The sequence below is a fragment of the Lutjanus erythropterus genome, chromosome 19 (assembly GCF_056507025.1).
Source record: "Lutjanus erythropterus isolate fLutEry1 chromosome 19, fLutEry1.hap2, whole genome shotgun sequence".
In the NCBI taxonomy this organism is placed as follows: domain Eukaryota; kingdom Metazoa; phylum Chordata; class Actinopteri; order Lutjaniformes; family Lutjanidae; genus Lutjanus; species Lutjanus erythropterus.
In genome coordinates, this window is record NC_139335.1 from 29,271,085 (window position 1) to 29,288,660 (window position 17,576).

General features: G+C 40.8%; 1 protein-coding gene across 3 annotated transcripts in view; it reads left to right on the forward strand.

Annotated features, from left to right (window-relative positions):
* Positions 1 to 17,576, forward strand: part of trpm4a (transient receptor potential cation channel, subfamily M, member 4a) — a 36,868-nt gene that overhangs the window by 18,223 nt on the left and 1,069 nt on the right. Inside the window, exons 9-27 of one of the 3 annotated variants that reach the window (XM_084743644.1) lie at positions 311 to 413; positions 1,214 to 1,332; positions 1,488 to 1,790; positions 2,408 to 2,509; positions 3,150 to 3,278; positions 3,742 to 3,871; positions 4,037 to 4,182; positions 4,378 to 4,490; positions 4,796 to 4,903; positions 5,041 to 5,087; positions 6,734 to 6,966; positions 7,266 to 7,381; positions 7,583 to 7,715; positions 8,764 to 8,938; positions 10,654 to 10,819; positions 11,708 to 11,889; positions 13,868 to 14,000; positions 15,595 to 15,667; positions 16,567 to 16,660. In XM_084743644.1, coding sequence (XP_084599770.1) covers positions 311 to 413; positions 1,214 to 1,332; positions 1,488 to 1,790; positions 2,408 to 2,509; positions 3,150 to 3,278; positions 3,742 to 3,871; positions 4,037 to 4,182; positions 4,378 to 4,490; positions 4,796 to 4,903; positions 5,041 to 5,087; positions 6,734 to 6,966; positions 7,266 to 7,381; positions 7,583 to 7,715; positions 8,764 to 8,938; positions 10,654 to 10,819; positions 11,708 to 11,889; positions 13,868 to 14,000; positions 15,595 to 15,667; positions 16,567 to 16,660 — 2,605 coding nt within the window. The other 2 variants (XM_084743643.1, XM_084743645.1) reach the window with 2 other exon arrangements.

Below are 17,576 nucleotides of genomic sequence, written 5' to 3' on the forward strand. Positions count from 1 at the left end.
ATGGAGGCTAGACAAATATGAGATCTCATTTTGAAGTTTTCCTTTCCTCTGGGTATTTCTGAGGAGCTGAATTTAAGAAGTAGGAGAATAAAACGTCTCATAATGGACTTATATTGAGCTCATTTATGTCTAGGAGACTGTTAATTAATTAATTAATAAGATGAAACCTGACAGCCTGATCCAACTCTACGAACGTTGCTAACCTACAGATCCATCAGCAGTGATGAGTGTAATTGTGGAAATGTTTGTGATGTATGAATGAAACGTATTCCAGCATTGATTTGCTGCCTCAACCTCTGTGTGCCTATAGGCTCTGAGTATTTATCAGAACAGAGAGCTCATCACTGTTTTCCACGGGGAACAAGAGGGTTCTGATGATTTTGATACAGTTCTCCTCAAAGCCCTTGTTAGAGGTAAGTTTATTTATATAGCACCTTGAAAGAGCAGAACATCACAAAGTGCTCTGCAGTAAGAAAATATAATTCAGACTAACATTGGGGTGCAGCACATCTCGAGTGTAGACAGCTGCTTGTCCGTGCAGCAAAAGGGAATTCGTAAGAACCTTGAACTAAAATCTGAATTTGTTGGAGTCAGCATGGAGATGTTAAGTTTTTGGACCACTTTTAAATGATACAAGGAGCTTTGCTGACACAGGTAAGGAGGCAATTGCAGTAGTTGAGAAGAGACAAAATAAATGTGTGAATAATCATATTCATCTCAGTTTGAGACACAGTAGGCCTGTATTTCGCAGTGTTTTTCTGTTTGGAGAGAAACAGGAACAAATCAAACCCTTAACGAAATAAAAATTCAGTCGTTATCTACTCACCCTCATCCCAATTGAAGGTCGGGTTTAGTTTTTCAGTCCACAAAAACACTGCTGGAGTTTCACAGAAAAAGAGAGTTGCAGAATCTCCAAAACAACTGAAGTGAATGGTGACCAGTTTTCAAACATAAAACAGAAAAACAGAAAATGTCTCAGTTCTGCTCATCTGGTGTAATCCAGGTCTCCTGAATCTCCACCAAGTTGACTTGAAAGACGTCATTTACATTAGGTTTTTGGCCTAAATCTTCAATCTAGATCTTTAGCTTGGAGCCATGTTCAGGTTCATGTCGTATGATGGTGTGAGCATGCAAGCATGCCATGCTGAGCATTATTTATCCAGTGTCCTTTGTTGTACCATACATGTTTCTGTGCGTGTTTGTGTGTGTTAAGCAAGCAAACGCGTGTCCAGTGACGCCAGTGAGTACACTGAGGAGCTGAAACTGGCCGTGGCCTGGAACCGAGTGGACATCGCCAAAGCTGAGCTCTTTAATGGAGACATACATTGGAAGGTCAGAGTCAGAGGGGACGTTAACTAAAAGTCTAAAGCCTCACCAGTCTGCAGAGGCCACAGTGTAGAGACCTGATCTTGTTTTTTCACTCATTGGACTGCAAAAGTACAGACAGTGATTACAAATGTATGCTGATGATGTGATCCTATTTTCAGTATGAGGACCTTGAAGACTCCATGACAGATGCACTGATCAACGACAAGCCCCACTTTGTGCGTCTCTTCTGCGAGAATGGTCTGAACATCCTGGACTACCTGACGTACCGCCGCTTGGAAAGCTTGTACCACTCGCTGTCAGACAGCTCACTGGCCTACACTCTGCTCCAGAGGCGGCTGAGCGAGAGACAGAGCCTGGCTGGATCCCTCCCAAACCTGGATGGAGCTTTGTCAGTACCTCCAAAGTGTCCCCAGAGTGCGCTAACTGGACCTGCATCAGCAATGGAGCTCAACCTGTATGAGGTGAGGAGGAAGAGGGGAGGATGGGCAAAAGGATAGCATGAGGGAACCTTTAAAATCTGTAAGACAGGATTGTATTTTGACCAGTTGTGTTAAATTGTTAGAATTAAAAGAAAAATAGAGCTGAGAGTCATCTGCATAAAAGTAGAAACTGATGTCGTACATAACGTATAAATTGAGAATAATAAAAGGACCAAAGACTGAGCCTTGAGGAACTCCATAAAAGGTGATATAGCAGATGCATCTTCTTGAAATACAGTGTAATGCATGTCAAGAATAAATTGAAATGCCATTTTTGCTAGAAAAAGCTGAAAAGCAAGCAATAAGGCACAGCAAGAGGAGACAAGATATACTAGTTCTTTAACGGCAGTGCCACCAAAAGCAGCATCACTTTGACATCACTCGATGCAGGAAGTATAGCAGATTTTTCTGTCAGTAAAAACACGCTTTTATGGCTTCAGTTGACTACATTTACCATCAACACTGACTGGATGAACACATAAAAAGTGCCAAATTTTCCCTGTAGTTGCTTTTGTTCGCCTGATTTATACTGAGTGTTACTATGTGAAAGCATCCTTGGTCTTCACGCAGTAGTTGTGATGTATGTGGTGATGCTGCAGGTATCCCGCCTGCTGTGGGACCTGTTAGGTGATGTCTGTCAGCCGTTCTACTGCGGACCTCTGGGCCTGGACCCCAGCACCAGCACCAGGAAGGCTATCAAGGTCAGTGAGCAGGGGACGTCAAAGTTTATTTACACGTCCTTGTATAACGTTGTATAAAGTCTTTTTTAATGTGAAAATGAAAAAAACCTTGGGGTGTCCTGTGTTTAACCCATTCATCTTTCATGTCTTCCTATTGCATGACTTCCTAAAGTCTGTCTTCTAGAAAGCTTTCTGGCACTTTTGCCAGAAAACTCTGGCAGGAAGGTCTGAAGACTAAATTCTCTCCATACTGCAAGAACAGCCAAAGTGGCCATTTTGACCATTTTCATGTTTTTTTATACATGTAATTACTTTGTTGAATTAAAAAATACAATGCTGCTGGCATTTGCGAGATTTTCCTTAAAGTGTCTGCATTTTCAGTAAAAAGTGCTAATGTTTCCAACTTTTTGGGGGTTTTATTTTTGTACTCATTTCCAGCCATAGGCTATGGTTATTTTTTGTGTTGTTCTAGGTGGAAATTTGTTATTATTCATGTTAAAACAATAAGATTATTTATATTAACATCTTTCACTGAGAACAACAGAAAAAGCTGCTGGCACAGTTTAAAATAGGTGTAATAATGGATGGTTGGATGTTTGTCATCAGTATGTTCAGACCTGACCGCCTCTCTGTCGGCTCTTGCATCTTGTCTTACCTTCAGCAAATCAATAAGATGCTGCTGGGGGACTGTACGTACCGGGACCAACGCTGCCTCTCACCATGGGCAGCCCTCTTCATCTGGGCCGTCCTGCAGAACCGCAGTGAAATGGCTATTTACTTCTGGGAGATGGTGAGAGTTAAACTGTTAATGTGCATTAAGAAACAGGCTGACCAGTATGTGCATAGTTTTTTAGGCAGACATTAAGATCTTCTGCAAGACAGGCCTAAGAACAAAAAATACTCACAAGACCTCAGTGAGCAAACAGAACACAAAAACTACACAATCACAAGAAATTAATAAAAACAGTTACAATCACAGAATCCTTTAAAATCTCCAAGAGGAATGTTAGATGTTAATTTGAGTTCTGTTCGCCATTCATTACATTTGAAATATGCATAATACCTGAAACCACTTCTGCCAGCATTGTCAGGTTGGGTTATTACTGGATCATGTAGTGTAGCTAATATTTATCAGGCAGATTGAAGATGGGTCAGGGTCTGGGCTGGGGTGGCACCTGGCATGTATAAAATTGTATCATCAGCGAAAGGATGGACTTTTATCTGCACACTGTGGTTCTGTGTTCCCTCGTCAGGCAGGGGAGTCAGTGCTGAGCGCTCTGGGTGGATGTAAGATGCTGAGGGAGCTTTCGAAGCTTGAGAGTGAGACTGAGACCAAACTTGCCATGAAGGAACTGGCACAGAAGTTTGAGAACCTGGCGCAGGGTGAGCCAGACCACAAGCTGCTCTGCTCCATACATGTGTGGACTCCTCCTTTAATTAGACCTTTAAAGGGATAGTTCATCCAAAAATGAAAATTTAGTCATTATCTAGAGAAGAAGAAAAAATACTAACATTACTGTTTGTGTTCTGTGTTGTTTGTGTGTCAAGATGTATTCGGTGAGTGTTATCAGAGCAGTGAGAACCGCTCCTTCACTCTCCTTATAAGGAAGTCTCCAGTGTGGGGCGGAGCTACGTGCCTTCAGATGGCCACAGCGGCTGATGCCCGACTGTTCTTCAGCCACGATGGAGTTCAGGTAGAGATGCTTCCCTCCTGCCAACTGTGGGGTTTAACAGACTGGTAAAATGTCAGAATCAAACAAATTTAAAAAAAGTCTAAAAGTTTTGGGTATAATGAATTGATATTGATTCAGTGAGTATAGATGAATGTCCTCAGTGAGTGTGATGTTGTTTGGGAGCTGTGGTGGTGATGGTACTGCTCTCTGCTATAGTCTCTGCTGTCTCAGATCTGGTGGGGTGACATGGACAGGAGTACTGAGGTTTGGAAACTGATTCTCACCTTCTTCTTGCCACCCCTCCTCTACATAGACCTTATCAACTTCAGGTCAGTGATGTCTTATTATTGTCTTATGCTGTGTGATTATACCGGTTTGAGTGTGGGTTTACAATATGATTCCATCCTGGTTTAAGGGCTTATTTTTTTTGTGTGTATGTGTCAGAGCAGAACACATTTTTGAGAATCTCCTCTGTGTTGTACCCAGATCCATTGATTTGACAGGAGCTGAGAATAACACATACAGTACTGCATCATCACAACAGAAAAAAACAAACAAATTAAAGTCAAGAACATTTTTTTCCTTTGAATTCATATTTTTTGAACATGGCAGGTTGTGTGCGTTCATGTTTCAGGGAACAAGAGGAGGAGGTGAAGTCTGTGGAGATCCACCACAGCAGAGACACTGAAAGTCTGGATGGGAATGATGTCACTGTCTTCTCCCTTGCTGACATCGTACAAAAGTAAATACAAAAATACAATATAAAATTATGAATATCAATATGTACACAAGTATACAAAAGTTATTAAGGTTGCATGATGGTTTTCCTTCTCAGTTTTAAACAAACAAACATTCCTGGTTCTTTGTTTGGGCTTGCAGTGAAGAAGATGCTGAAGAGTTAAGGGGTCTAAAAGAGAACTTGAAAGGTGGGTTTGGATCGCTGTTCTGCTATTGGTATTTGAACTCAGTGATTCAACTCTTAGGTACCACTGGCTTGCAGAAACTACACCCCTTATTCTAAAAAAGTGTATAAATGTATATATATAAATGTTAATAAAAACAGAATGCAATAATTTGCAAATCATTTTGACCCATATTCAATTTAATACAGTATAACAAGATATTGAGGGTTTTCTGAAGTGTTCCCAAGCCATGTAGTAATGGTCTCACTGAAAGTTAGAATACTAGTTGTGCTCCTCTACTCTACTGGAGCTTTTCCAGCTCTTTTGGCAGCACTTGACCAGGTTAATGAGCAGTGGTCAGTTTCGTTGATTGTTGACGCCTGGGTGAGCCCCAAAAATTTTAGCCCTACTGACCTTCTACTGGGAGTTCGTCTTGATCTGGGATGTAGTATATTTGTCTGCCTGGGGCATCTTGTGTGGGGTACTTAAGGAGAATGCGATGCTGGAGCTGTTGCAATTCATCATCTGGTGCTTGTATAACCTGTGGTTAGGGCCATGGTACTTAAACTGTGGACTGTCCTCATCAGGTTGAAAGTGAGTTTCTGCCCTAAGTGAAGAATGTCTCAAAGTCCTACTCATGAGTGAGGGTAAGATGGACTGGGAGATGAATAAACAGATTGAAGAGGGGGCAGAAGACACGATTTACTAGTTGATATTCACTGATCATCCACAACATTGATATATTAGCCAGCAAGTGAAGGTAGGTGAAGGTGTTTCCGGTATGCAGTGGTTAGAGCCTACCAAAACTGGTCTAAGGAAGGACAACTGGTGAACCAGTGACAGGGGCAGGGGCACCCAAAGGTCACTGATGCTTGTGGTCAGGCTAAGCAAGCCTGTATGGTCCGATTCCACAGAACAGCTACTGAGCTCAAACTGCTGGCCTGATGTTAAAAAGATGTTGCTTTGACTCAATCCAGTCAAGCATATGTGGAATAGCTGGAACAACAAGTCCCATCCATGGAGGCTCCACCTCACAACTAATAGGACTGGCGGCATAAGGGAGATCTCCAGAATATGAAACAGGTGGATTAAATGTTGTGGCTGACTGGTGTATGTTCCAACCAATGTTCATGAGCGTTGGGTAATTACTGATAGGATGGGATATGAGGGGATATTCATTTGCATCAGATTTGTTTGCAGGGTGCCACTCATAGGAACAGTTTAAGGAGCCTGGACAAGCAGAAGGATCTCGAAGTAGCCACTGCTCTTTGCACTGAAAGGAGCCAGTTTATGTGGCTTGGGCAACTGATCAGGATAACTCCTGGATACCTCTCACTGGAGGTTTTCCGGAGCACATCCACCCTTAATTAGCCTGCTGCCACCAAGACCTGGATTAGTGGGTGGATGGATGGATGGATGGATGGATGGATGGCATTATTTTCTGAACAGAATTGCAGGCCAGCTTTTCCTAAGATGCTCGAAGCATCACAAACAGTGACATACAGTCAGGCTGTGTGTCATAGTTTTCCCTTTTGGGCAGAAATGAATGTTTGCATGTTCTTTATCAGGCAAGTGCACCTAAAAATGTGGTCACTGAGTATATGTTATAATATATTTTGTATGATCTTTGAATCATTCCTGTTTCACTCTTTTACTTCTCTTCACTTCAGACTCTTCATTCTCCAGCTCCAAGAGACCATTTATTGTGTCACGGTGGAGACAGTTCTGGTTTGCCCCTGTCACCTCATTTCTCGGCAATGTGCTGATGTACTTCCTCTTCCTCTGCCTGTTTGCCTATGTCCTGCTGGTGGACTTCAAGGGCCCGCCCCCCCACGGCCCCACCACGCTGGAGTTTGTCCTTTACTTTTGGGTTTTCACATTAGTATGTGAAGAGCTTCGGCAGGTTGGTTGTTAAGACACTAGCATGCACATGCATTAATTTTACACCAATGTAAAATAAATAGTAGGTTTTTTCAAAAATAGGTGTGACACCACATGGTGACTGATAAACCTTCCAGCCCATTGATCTGTCACTCTAATTTACATGTCAACACACTTCACCACTTTTTTCAGCCTGATTGCTAATTAGTTGCAACATCACCTAAACTGCACATTTCTCTCAGTGACACAGACACAGTGTTCACTGTACAATGTGCAGATCCATCCACATACAGTACTGACTCTCATCTCTCTGGTTCACAGACCTTCTTTGTGGGCAGCACTTTTGTCCTCCAGAGGATGAGGAACTACATCCAGGATGTGTGGAACAAATGTGACCTCACAGCCATCACTCTCTTCACTTTGGCTGTGTGCTGCAGGTGACTCCTCTGACGCACTGACCACAGCACCAGAGGTTACCAAGGCAACTCTGGGGCCAGTTTTTCATGTATTTGTTCTGTTTGGCTCAAAAGCCATTAAATATTTTCTCTTATTTTTTCTTGTATTTTACTTTCTTATGTTTATGATGTAGATTAACATATTATGTGACCAGTGAGTGTTTGTACTGTTTTGTTTTACAGGATGTTTCCCTGGTCATATGAGTTTGGCCGAGCTGTGATGGCCATAGACTTTATGGTCTTTACGCTACGTCTGATCCATATCTTTGCCATCCACAAACAGCTCGGGCCCAAGATCATCATTCTTGGCAAAATGGTGAGTGCACACAAATCTCATAACCTGCAGACACACAAATGACTAAAAGTGTGAAACAGAAACATCGGTCATACCAAAGAGTTGTATAAAAGAAGGCTCAAATAACAGACAGTGGTGGTGGCAGGTCATATCACCAGTTGCTACTTAACATTAACTTTATGAGTCATTTATGTAAATATAAATACCAGAGTGGCCTTGTTAGAGGCACATGCCCAGTATTAAAGGGGAAGATCTGGATCAGCTCAGTAGAGCATTTGAGTCCTCTGCAACAGCCTTGGGTTTGACTCCCACCTGTGGCCCTTGCTGTATGTCATCCTCTCACTGGTTCTGGTTTCTTTACTTCTCTCTGGCAGCAAACTGAATATCTCTAGGTTGTGGGTAGAAGAAGACATTTAAAGACACCATCTTATGTTTAGTGAAACACTGATCGTCATTTTTTCACAATTTTCTGACATTTTATGGACCAAACAACTAATTGATTAATCAAGAAAATAATCGAGTGATTAATTGTCATGTGACATAGGCCCGCTAAATATGTCACTCAGGGCAGTTTATTGATACATATATTTCAATCAGGAGAGACTTCATAGTGTACAAAACTGTGAAATGTGAAAAGTCTTGAGTGATTAGACTCCATCATGACATTATCATGTACGAAGGGGGGAATGAAGCTGTGATTAGTGAAGAAAGCCTCCATCTCACCTGATGGAGTCTTGACACTGGTGGTGGTGGTGAAGGGATGGCTGATTGAACTTAGATTGAGCTTAATTATACAAAAGCACTTAAGACTTTTGGAAGTGATGAAGCCACACAAGTTTTATATTTCTATGATTTTTATTGCTTCATTTTCTTAAAATAATTTGATATGAAATGAGTAGCTTGTGAGTGGCAACATGTGCTGAGATGCTGGTTATATGATTCTGCAGTGCTACCTGTAAAATGTTCAAAGACGAGGTCAAGTCCTCATGTCATACTTAGTGCAGTAATATAGATAAAATAACAATCATTCCACATCATTCATCTCTGTTGTCTCTTTGCTTCCCCCCAGGTGAAGGATGTTTTCTTCTTCCTTTTTTTCCTGGCTGTGTGGCTTATGGCCTATGGAGTGGCCAATCAGGCGCTCCTCTACTCGTATGATCCCCGCCCTAATTGGATATTCCGTCGAGTGTTCTACAGACCATACCTGCACATTTTTGGACAAATACCCATAAACGAAATGGATGGTGAGTCTTTTGGTTCCCCCATTCTCCTCCATGTTTGAAGCAGGCAAAACTAATTTTATTTAAAGTCATTTCAAAATTCGAACCTCAGGACTGACAAAAATGCAATTTTACTTTTTATGACTTTTCAGTTTATTCATGTCAGTTGATTGAAGATGACCTTATACATTTGATGATATAAGATAAAATGGTGCATAAAATGGCACAAAATTAAAATTATACATAATTATTATCTAAAAATTTCCCTGCTTGAACATATAATGGATAAATGTTAGCAGGACACAATGTATATTTTACACATGCAGCCGGAGCGGATAGCTTTAATCATAAATGTACTCACTCACTCAGTTGCCAGATATAACAATAACAATTATTTGGTTAAATAAACAGTGGATTAATACATTACAAACCAGTCCGATACAATAATCCCTGAAGCCTGTGTTTGTAGTATAGGCTTGTATTGTGTGTTTTCAATGCAATCCACAGGGTGGCCATGTTGGAAACACTAAACATAAACCTTGCAACCAAACTTGCACCTTTTCCTGATTATTGTTGCTCAAAATGGTCAATTTTGGTCAGCCAAATATAAGGTTGTAAGAATAGCAAACTATTCTGTCATTGATTTACTTCCAAAAAGTCCAAGTCCAAATTCCAAAAACCTTACATATTCAAATGGCCAAAATGGTCATTAATGAGCTGATACTGAGCCTGTCTCACCATCCACACACTATGAAACCTTTGTAGCATTTAAGGTCTTCAGCTGTATATCGGGCTGGGATAGGCTAAAATAGAATTCAAAATTATCAGGTCCTCCTTCCAAGACGAAGGAGCCATCTTGTCCAGATCTTCATCAGCTATTAGTACCTCAGTTTCTCAAAATGTTGCGCCCTTTCTGGCTGACCAAGTCATTCTCTGTAAGTTTTAGAAGCTTCCACATATTTTCCTGTACTTTTCCTTGGTTTAGACATCCTTAAACTGGCTTAAAGTGATTTATTCTGTTGTTTACATCCTAGTATCTCCAACATAGCCTCACAAATGGTTACTGACCAAACAGTGACATTAGTCCAGACACACAATTGGCTAGAATCTTAAACTGTGGTATGAGGACCACTGGTGGTATGCAAGCTCCCTCTAGTGGTATGTGGAGGAATATCAGAGATACACATTTCTTAAATGAAAAAAAATAATTTAACAACATATAACGCTATAATATAATATAATGCTAAATTGTAAGGAGATTTGTCTCGAGTTACATTCAGTTGGAACAGAATTTATTAGGAAAAATACTGCTTTCTGAAAGAACGGCCCATAGCTGGACAAGGTTTGCCTCCACTGGCCTGTTTTTTCAACCATCATGGTGGTACTCAGAGAGCTAAATATTTTCTGAGGTGGTACGCAGTGTAAACAGTTTGAGAAATGCTGCTGTATTGCATGAAATGCAAAAGTGTGACTAACATTTGCCCATCGCTGGGAAACACATTAGAAATACATTTCAATATGATCTAGTACTGCAACAGCACCATGAACAACAGCGGTAAAATGACCACAGAATTGGATTAACGTAAAAGCACACTGTGTAGCAGTGGTGGATCATACAGTGTTTAATTTGGTTCAATTCACTGGCAAATCGGTGTGTAAGATCAGCTGTTGGTGTCATTCCTAGTTAAAATGGATGTTATTCTTTAAGGTGATTCTCACAAGTTGTTTCTTCTATCTAGCTGATAAATTGGGGGAAGTTAACTGTACGGACGACGCTGCACGGATTGAAGCAGGAGAGGAGCCCTGTATGAGCACCTACGCCAACTGGCTGGTCGTCATCCTCCTTGTCATCTACCTGCTCTTTACCAACATAGTACTGGTCAACCTACTCATTGCTATGTTCAGGTACACTTTGAGGGATTGAGAATAAATTGTTTGGTTCTAGTGCTGTTTTACTTGTTTAACAGAAGAAATTGTATGTATGAACACACACCGATGAGCCACAACATTAAAACAACCTACCTAATATTGTAATGTTGTGTAGGTCCCCTCGTGCCATCAAAACAGCTCTGAACTGTTGAGGGGTGGACTGCACAGACCTCTGAAGGTATCCTGTGGTGTCTGGCACCAAGATGGTAGCAGCAGATCCTTTAAGTCCTGTAAGCTGCGAGGTGGGGCCTCCATGGAGATCTGAGAAATTTGGACGCCAAGTCAATACCTTGTCAATACCAGGCCACCTCCATGGTTCAGTTCTGATGATCCTGTGTCCATAGTAAGCACTTTCAGCGGTGGACAGATCCCCATGATGCATTGTGTGTTCTGACACCTTTCTATCATAGTCATCATTCATTTTTTCAGCAGTTTGTGCTGCAGTAGCTCCTCTGTTGAATTGGACCTTCGCTCCTCAAGCCCATCAGTGAGCATAGACCCCGTCACCAGTTCCCAGCCTGTCCTTTCTTGGACCACTTTTTGTAGGTACTAACCACTGCATACTGGTAACACCCCAGAAGACCTGCTATATCTGTTCTGACCCAGTTGTCTAGCCATTACAATCTGTCCCTCACCAAAGTTGCCCAGATCTTCACACTGCCCATTTTTCATTCTTCAAACACATCAACTTGAAGAACTGACTGTTCACTTGCTGCCTAATGTATCCCACTCACGGACAGGTGCCATTGTAATAAGATAAGTGCTATTCACTTCACCTAGCTGTGGTTTTAATGTTGTGGCTGACTGGTGTTGGAGACCACCGCTGTCTACACACACAATGACATTTAAATCTACTGTCCACAGCTACACCTTCTCAAAAGTACAAGAGCGCAGTGACACCTACTGGAAGTTTCAGCGTTACAACCTGATTGTGGAGTACCATTCAAGGCCCTGCCTGGCACCGCCATTCATTATCATCTCACACCTCCACCTTTTCATCAAGAGATACATCCGTCAAATACCCTCAGCCAAGAGCAAGCACTTTGGTAAGAAGTTGTATGTGGAGCATGAAGATGGGATATGAATGAGAGGAGGACCAGAATTTAGCAGGGGAAGGAGGGAGCAGTAAATAAAAACTATGGTAAAAGGGTAAAAGACAATGACACAAGTAGGTGCTAAGTGATAAAAACACATTGTAGGAAAAACTAGGCATTGTGGCCCCTGGTTGTCAGACAACGAATTAGCTCTTGAGTTTGCCCAATCAGTCTAGATGTGTTTAGTGTGTGGTTGGGGTGTCAGGACAGTTGGTCCAATGGTCCATTTCTAACCAACAGTGAGCTGTCTCGGCATTCTTAGCAAGAAGTCAGCTGGTTGTCAGTTGATGTGGCACTCTGCAAAAGCTTCATTTTGTCAGCAGATTTGAACCTGTTTCTCGCCAGATTTTTGAGCCACACAACTCATTCTAGAGCTATGTCAACTTTGTTGGGCTTTGTTTGCTGTGCAACATCGAGGAGGGAGCGAGGAGGACTGATCAACTTTTATTGGACATTGAATTTCTTACATATCAGAAATTTTGGTCAGCTAACACACCACATCACCACTTGAGTCCATATATGCTATCCAGGGGCCAACGTGTTGTTATATATTGTTACAGTTTTTCATGCACAGTGTGAGCACGTAAATCGCAAGCTTTGGCTTTACATTGCAGTAGGAGTTGGAATTAAACAATGTTTCTAAAGTAGTACAGTGAATGTCTAACTTTAGTGATTTTTCTGTCATGGTTTAGGTTTTTTTGTTGTCCTGTTTTATTTTTTAGTCCTTGACTTTACTTCCTGTGTATGTCCTTTTGGATTAGCATTTATTTCACCTGTGTCTGGTCAGTTGCTATGTCACACACTGTGACAGTACTGTGAATTAAACAAGATGTCAGACCAAAAATTGCAGACAGGGGTGAAGCATAAGCAGTTCAAATGTAACCCAACTTTTAAATGTAATTTAACCGACTTGCTGAAAAGAGAAATAAAGGGAAAAAAAGAAGAAAGGGAGAGAAATATCAATCAAAGCACACAAGCATATGGACAGAAAGAGGTGAGCCTGTATACCTAACAATTATTGGATGTAATACAGTATGATTCTGTGGTTTATCAGTGAAGTGTATGAACTACACTGCAGACTGGAGTCACTAACAGTGTCAAGTGCAATGACAGCTTTTGTACAGTATGAATGGATCCAGTACAGGCTGAATGTGCCAGTCACCAATGGTCAAAAGCTTTGGGTAACCAACAAAGACTTGATTGCGGTTAAAATTAGTTTCTTTTGCAGGGTGTTTGTGTTTACTTTTAGGCCAGGGTCCTACTCAAATTTCTGTTGGAAAACACTTCACATCTCTGACATGATCTATTTCGATGTTAATGCAGTGTGCACACTTTAAGGGAAAACAACAACAAAGGGTAAAAATGAACAAAAATGTCCAGTGTGCCAGATTTAAGGGGATTTATTAGCAGAGTATGGTAGAAATTGAATATAATATTCAAAAGTATGTTGTCATTAGGGTATATTCACCTGAAAATAATAATTGTTGTGTTTTTCTTATCTTGGAATAAGTCTACTATGTTGTACTGCAGCCACTGTAGGTTTTCCTACATGTTAGGAAGGGGAGGGTGAGACAAGGTTTGTGCAATCTGCAGGCTTACCGGTGGATGCCACTAAATCATACACAATGGTCATTTTAGGCCTTTAGAATAACGATTGATATGACCCAGATATGTTCCAGGTGAGGTTACAAACTCAGGAACAGCAACTTGTTTTTTTGCGGGACTCAGTGGAGGTGGTCTGGGCATCTGTCCTGAATGCCTAACAGACTTACCTGCAGTACCTTCACTGATAAAAGTCTGTGTGTTTTTTTCTGGGCACCATGCTTCAACTCATGGATCTCTATGGATATTCATGTGCACATGCAACCATGTGCGATCATGTGCACTACTCTTCCTTTTCAATCTCTTTATTGATCATCTCTGTCCTCAGTTTTGGAGCTGCGGGGCAGAAAGGCCAGCCGCCTCAATACGTGGGAGGTTATCCAGAAAGAAAACCTCCTCTCGGCTCAGAATAAGCGACAGAGGGAGAGTGACACAGCGCGACTCAAATGTACATCTATCAAGTAAGTCGCCTCTGCTATTGTTGTGTCTTTATATAATGTGAAAAGATAAATATGTGCAAGAGCCATTTCTTTGTAAAGGTTAGAATTAACTGTTCACCAATTAAATTTTACTGACAAAAAGAAATGCAGAATATACAGCCCAGCCAAAAACATCAGCATAGAATTACATATTTTGGGATTTTGTTGATGTAGTACAGAAATTACTTTTAAAAGTACCTACATGACAAGATTACTGCCATCAAAAAGTAACTTGTTAGAGTACTTTAGTGTTACCAAAAAATGAAAAGCACTTCATGATTCCTTGTGTATGTTGGTTTGGTTGGTGAACTGGGCGGAGGCATGTCACACATATATCCTACAGTACAACATGTTTCAACCTGTAGCTAATGAACCAGTTAGCTCTTCAAAACAAATGTCTACATACAAACTATAAAATTGCACAGGCTTTTCGAATCACATAGACTCACCCAGCCAATGTTTTTCAGAAGGTATTTTGCATTGTCAGTTCCTGATGGGACCTGAAGGCTAGAGAGTCTCTCCACACGTGCACTAGTCTGGATGGAGTTGGAGTATTGACTCGAGGAATTTGTTAAATATATCCATCTTGAGACCTGACAGATCAGTAGCTATGTTTCCACCACAGGAATTTTCCCCAGGAACTAGGAGGAACTGCTGGTGCAATTCCACCGCTGTGACCAAACAAACCCTAAATTAAGTTTCAGGGCCATTATTTTACTCTCCAAAAAATCACTGCTTGGGGATGTAGTAGTAGAAGTAGAAGAACTTTGGGTGTGGGGCTTGCAGTGCTAAACATTTCTGAGGACAGAAGCTAACATTAGCTACATGCTAATGCCAACTGCTGATGTCAGCTACTAAGTGCTTTATATAGTGTCATTGTTGTTGTATAGTCACATGAAAAAATGACGTGTAAAAATGGCCAACACTTTTTCATACGTCAACGGACTAACTTGCCTTCTGACAGTGATGGAACCGCAGACAACAACAGGCTAAAAGAAAACTTTACTCTCTTGAAAAGTAGTTCCTGGGGCTAAAAGTTCCAAGTACTTTGGATGTAAACGTGGATAGTGATTTCAGTATCTACTGAGACTGTAGGCTGTCTGTCCTACAGACAGTCTCAAATGACAAAAGTCACCCTCAGAGTCTGCTCCTGTGACAGGTCCAGGCAGTGGTACTTCTTGCAGAGGTGAAAATGCAGTAAAATGACTACTGATTTGAAAATGTAACTAACTAAAAAGTAATCTGATTACTGTAAGACATTAACACTGAATGACATGTACTGTATGTTTGAGATACAGTGTTCCTTACATAGTCCAATGACGGTGACAAGTTATTTTCTCACCATAAAATATTGTGCTCACGACAAGCAATATCTTGTCCGTAATTGTTTTTTGTGAAAATGTTTCTATTAAATATTGGTGCTTTTCAGTTCAAATTTTCATTTGTTTCTATTCTATTTATATAAGTTTCTGAAGTCCTGAAGTTGAGCTTCAGGCTTGTTGAACTGAGCTGAACTCAGACTGACATTCTAGCTGAGGTTTGCAGCTGGTTTATTTATGTGTGTTTGTTTCTGCAGGGTGGACAGTGTGCTGAAGCAGATGGCAGAGATCCGTGACCATGACCGAAGGTTGCGGCTGCTGGAGGCAGAGGTCAGTAGTGCCTTAAAGCTGTGGTAGGCAGTTTATTTTTGGCGTCATTAGTAGGGCTGCAACTAACGATATTTTGTCGATTAATTGGCAGATTATGTTCTGGATTAATTGATTAACAGTTGTTTGTTTTGAAATGTCAGAAAAATGTTGATCAGTGATTCCCAAAGGCCAAGATGATATCCTCAAATTTCTTGTTTTACTCACAACCCAGAGATATTCAGTTTACTATGATAGAGAAGTAAAGAAACCAGAAAATATTGAGCTGAAATCAAAGAATTTTGACTTTTGACACAAACTTTAATAGATTATCAAAATTAATTCATTTAATTATCGATTAATAAGGTTTTTTTCGCTGCAGCCCTTGTCATTAGGCAAAAGTTGCTTCAAGCGTAATGTAATTCAAGTGGTCTGAGAGAAAAACAGAGCTCTGCTCCTCCTCTTGGATCTTTAAAAATATCTAGCCTGTGACGGGAGACTTTGGCCAATTTCACGAGACCATCTTTCTCCAGATTTGCTCATTGCACCTTTAATACGCATGCAAGATCTAGTGTCCTAATCTGTACTTGTAATTATTAGTTATATTGCAGCCTAGAACCACACGCCTTGTGCCACACGCTTCTTCAGCTGTGTGGCACAAATTCAACTCAACTCATCATTGCCTCTGACTTTGATTAGCTATAAATGACATTCTACTGGTCAAATAAAACCAACAAACATAGTTTGACAAAATACCGTAGGTGTCTCTCAGTTTCATTGTATCCAGTTGATGCAGACATGGGTGAACTGATATTGGTCTGTGGTATCTGGTATCTGTGTGTAGAGTGTGTCTGGTTTCTCTGCAGCTGTTGGTTCTGCCTGCTCAGCACTCATCCATCTCTGTCTGTGTACCTCTCTCTCAGATGGAGTACTGTTGTAGCGCTCTCTCCTGGATGACAGAAGCTCTGTCTCAGAGTAATCTGATACAGGCCAGCCGACCCCCTCCACTCCTCAGAGGTAAAGTCAGTGGAGAGCTAAACACACAGTAACAGGTTGCAGACAATTATTGAAGTTTTAAATATGATCAAATAAAAACATAGCACTACGTTATAATAATTTGTTGCATAATTAAATTGTCAGGCTGATAATAAGGTGTGTGGATGGCTCGATATCACTTCTTCATGTCTGATTCAATACAACAACCTTGAGTATCTGCTGATACAATACCTTCTTTTTCCCTCTCTTATTGAGAAAAGTTGTTAATGATACACTTGTATAGATGCATTTTGCATTTAGAGATCCGGAACCATGTTTTTGCCTCCCAATACTGATTCAGATACCTAAACTTTGCATATTGGCTATTTCAGAGTACCGATCCAATACAAAAAAATCTATTATATGTATATAACATCTACAATATTTTTTTAACAGCTGTAGATTAGTACTAACCCTGTATGGATATAATATGATTGCTGTTATTGTTGTATGGCCCGGCTCAGGTCAAAAAAACTGGTGTACAGGACACTGCTGGGAAGCAGCAGTCTTATGAAGGCGTTGTTGGAACAAAACAACTGAGCACCTGTAACAGACATGTGTATCAATAGATCTGAAGTTACAGAGAAAATGCGTCATGAGTTGTAAACTTGTAGAGTTTATTTCTCTCCCACAAACTCAACACTACAGTTTCACCTTTTCAAATTCTTCAGTGCAGGAAACACAAATTAGGAAACTCATATGCTGCAGTGAAATTGATGCAAAACACACTGCACCACAAATCAGTTTGTGAATTCTTGCAATGAGAGTTGCACACCTGTAGAATATTTTCTTACAAATAATTTGTCTTTTCTTGCGTATTTTTCCAGCACAAACACAGATCAATAAATACAGCTGCTTGAATCTGCTGCTACAAATCTCAAATTCTGTTTTTCGCTTA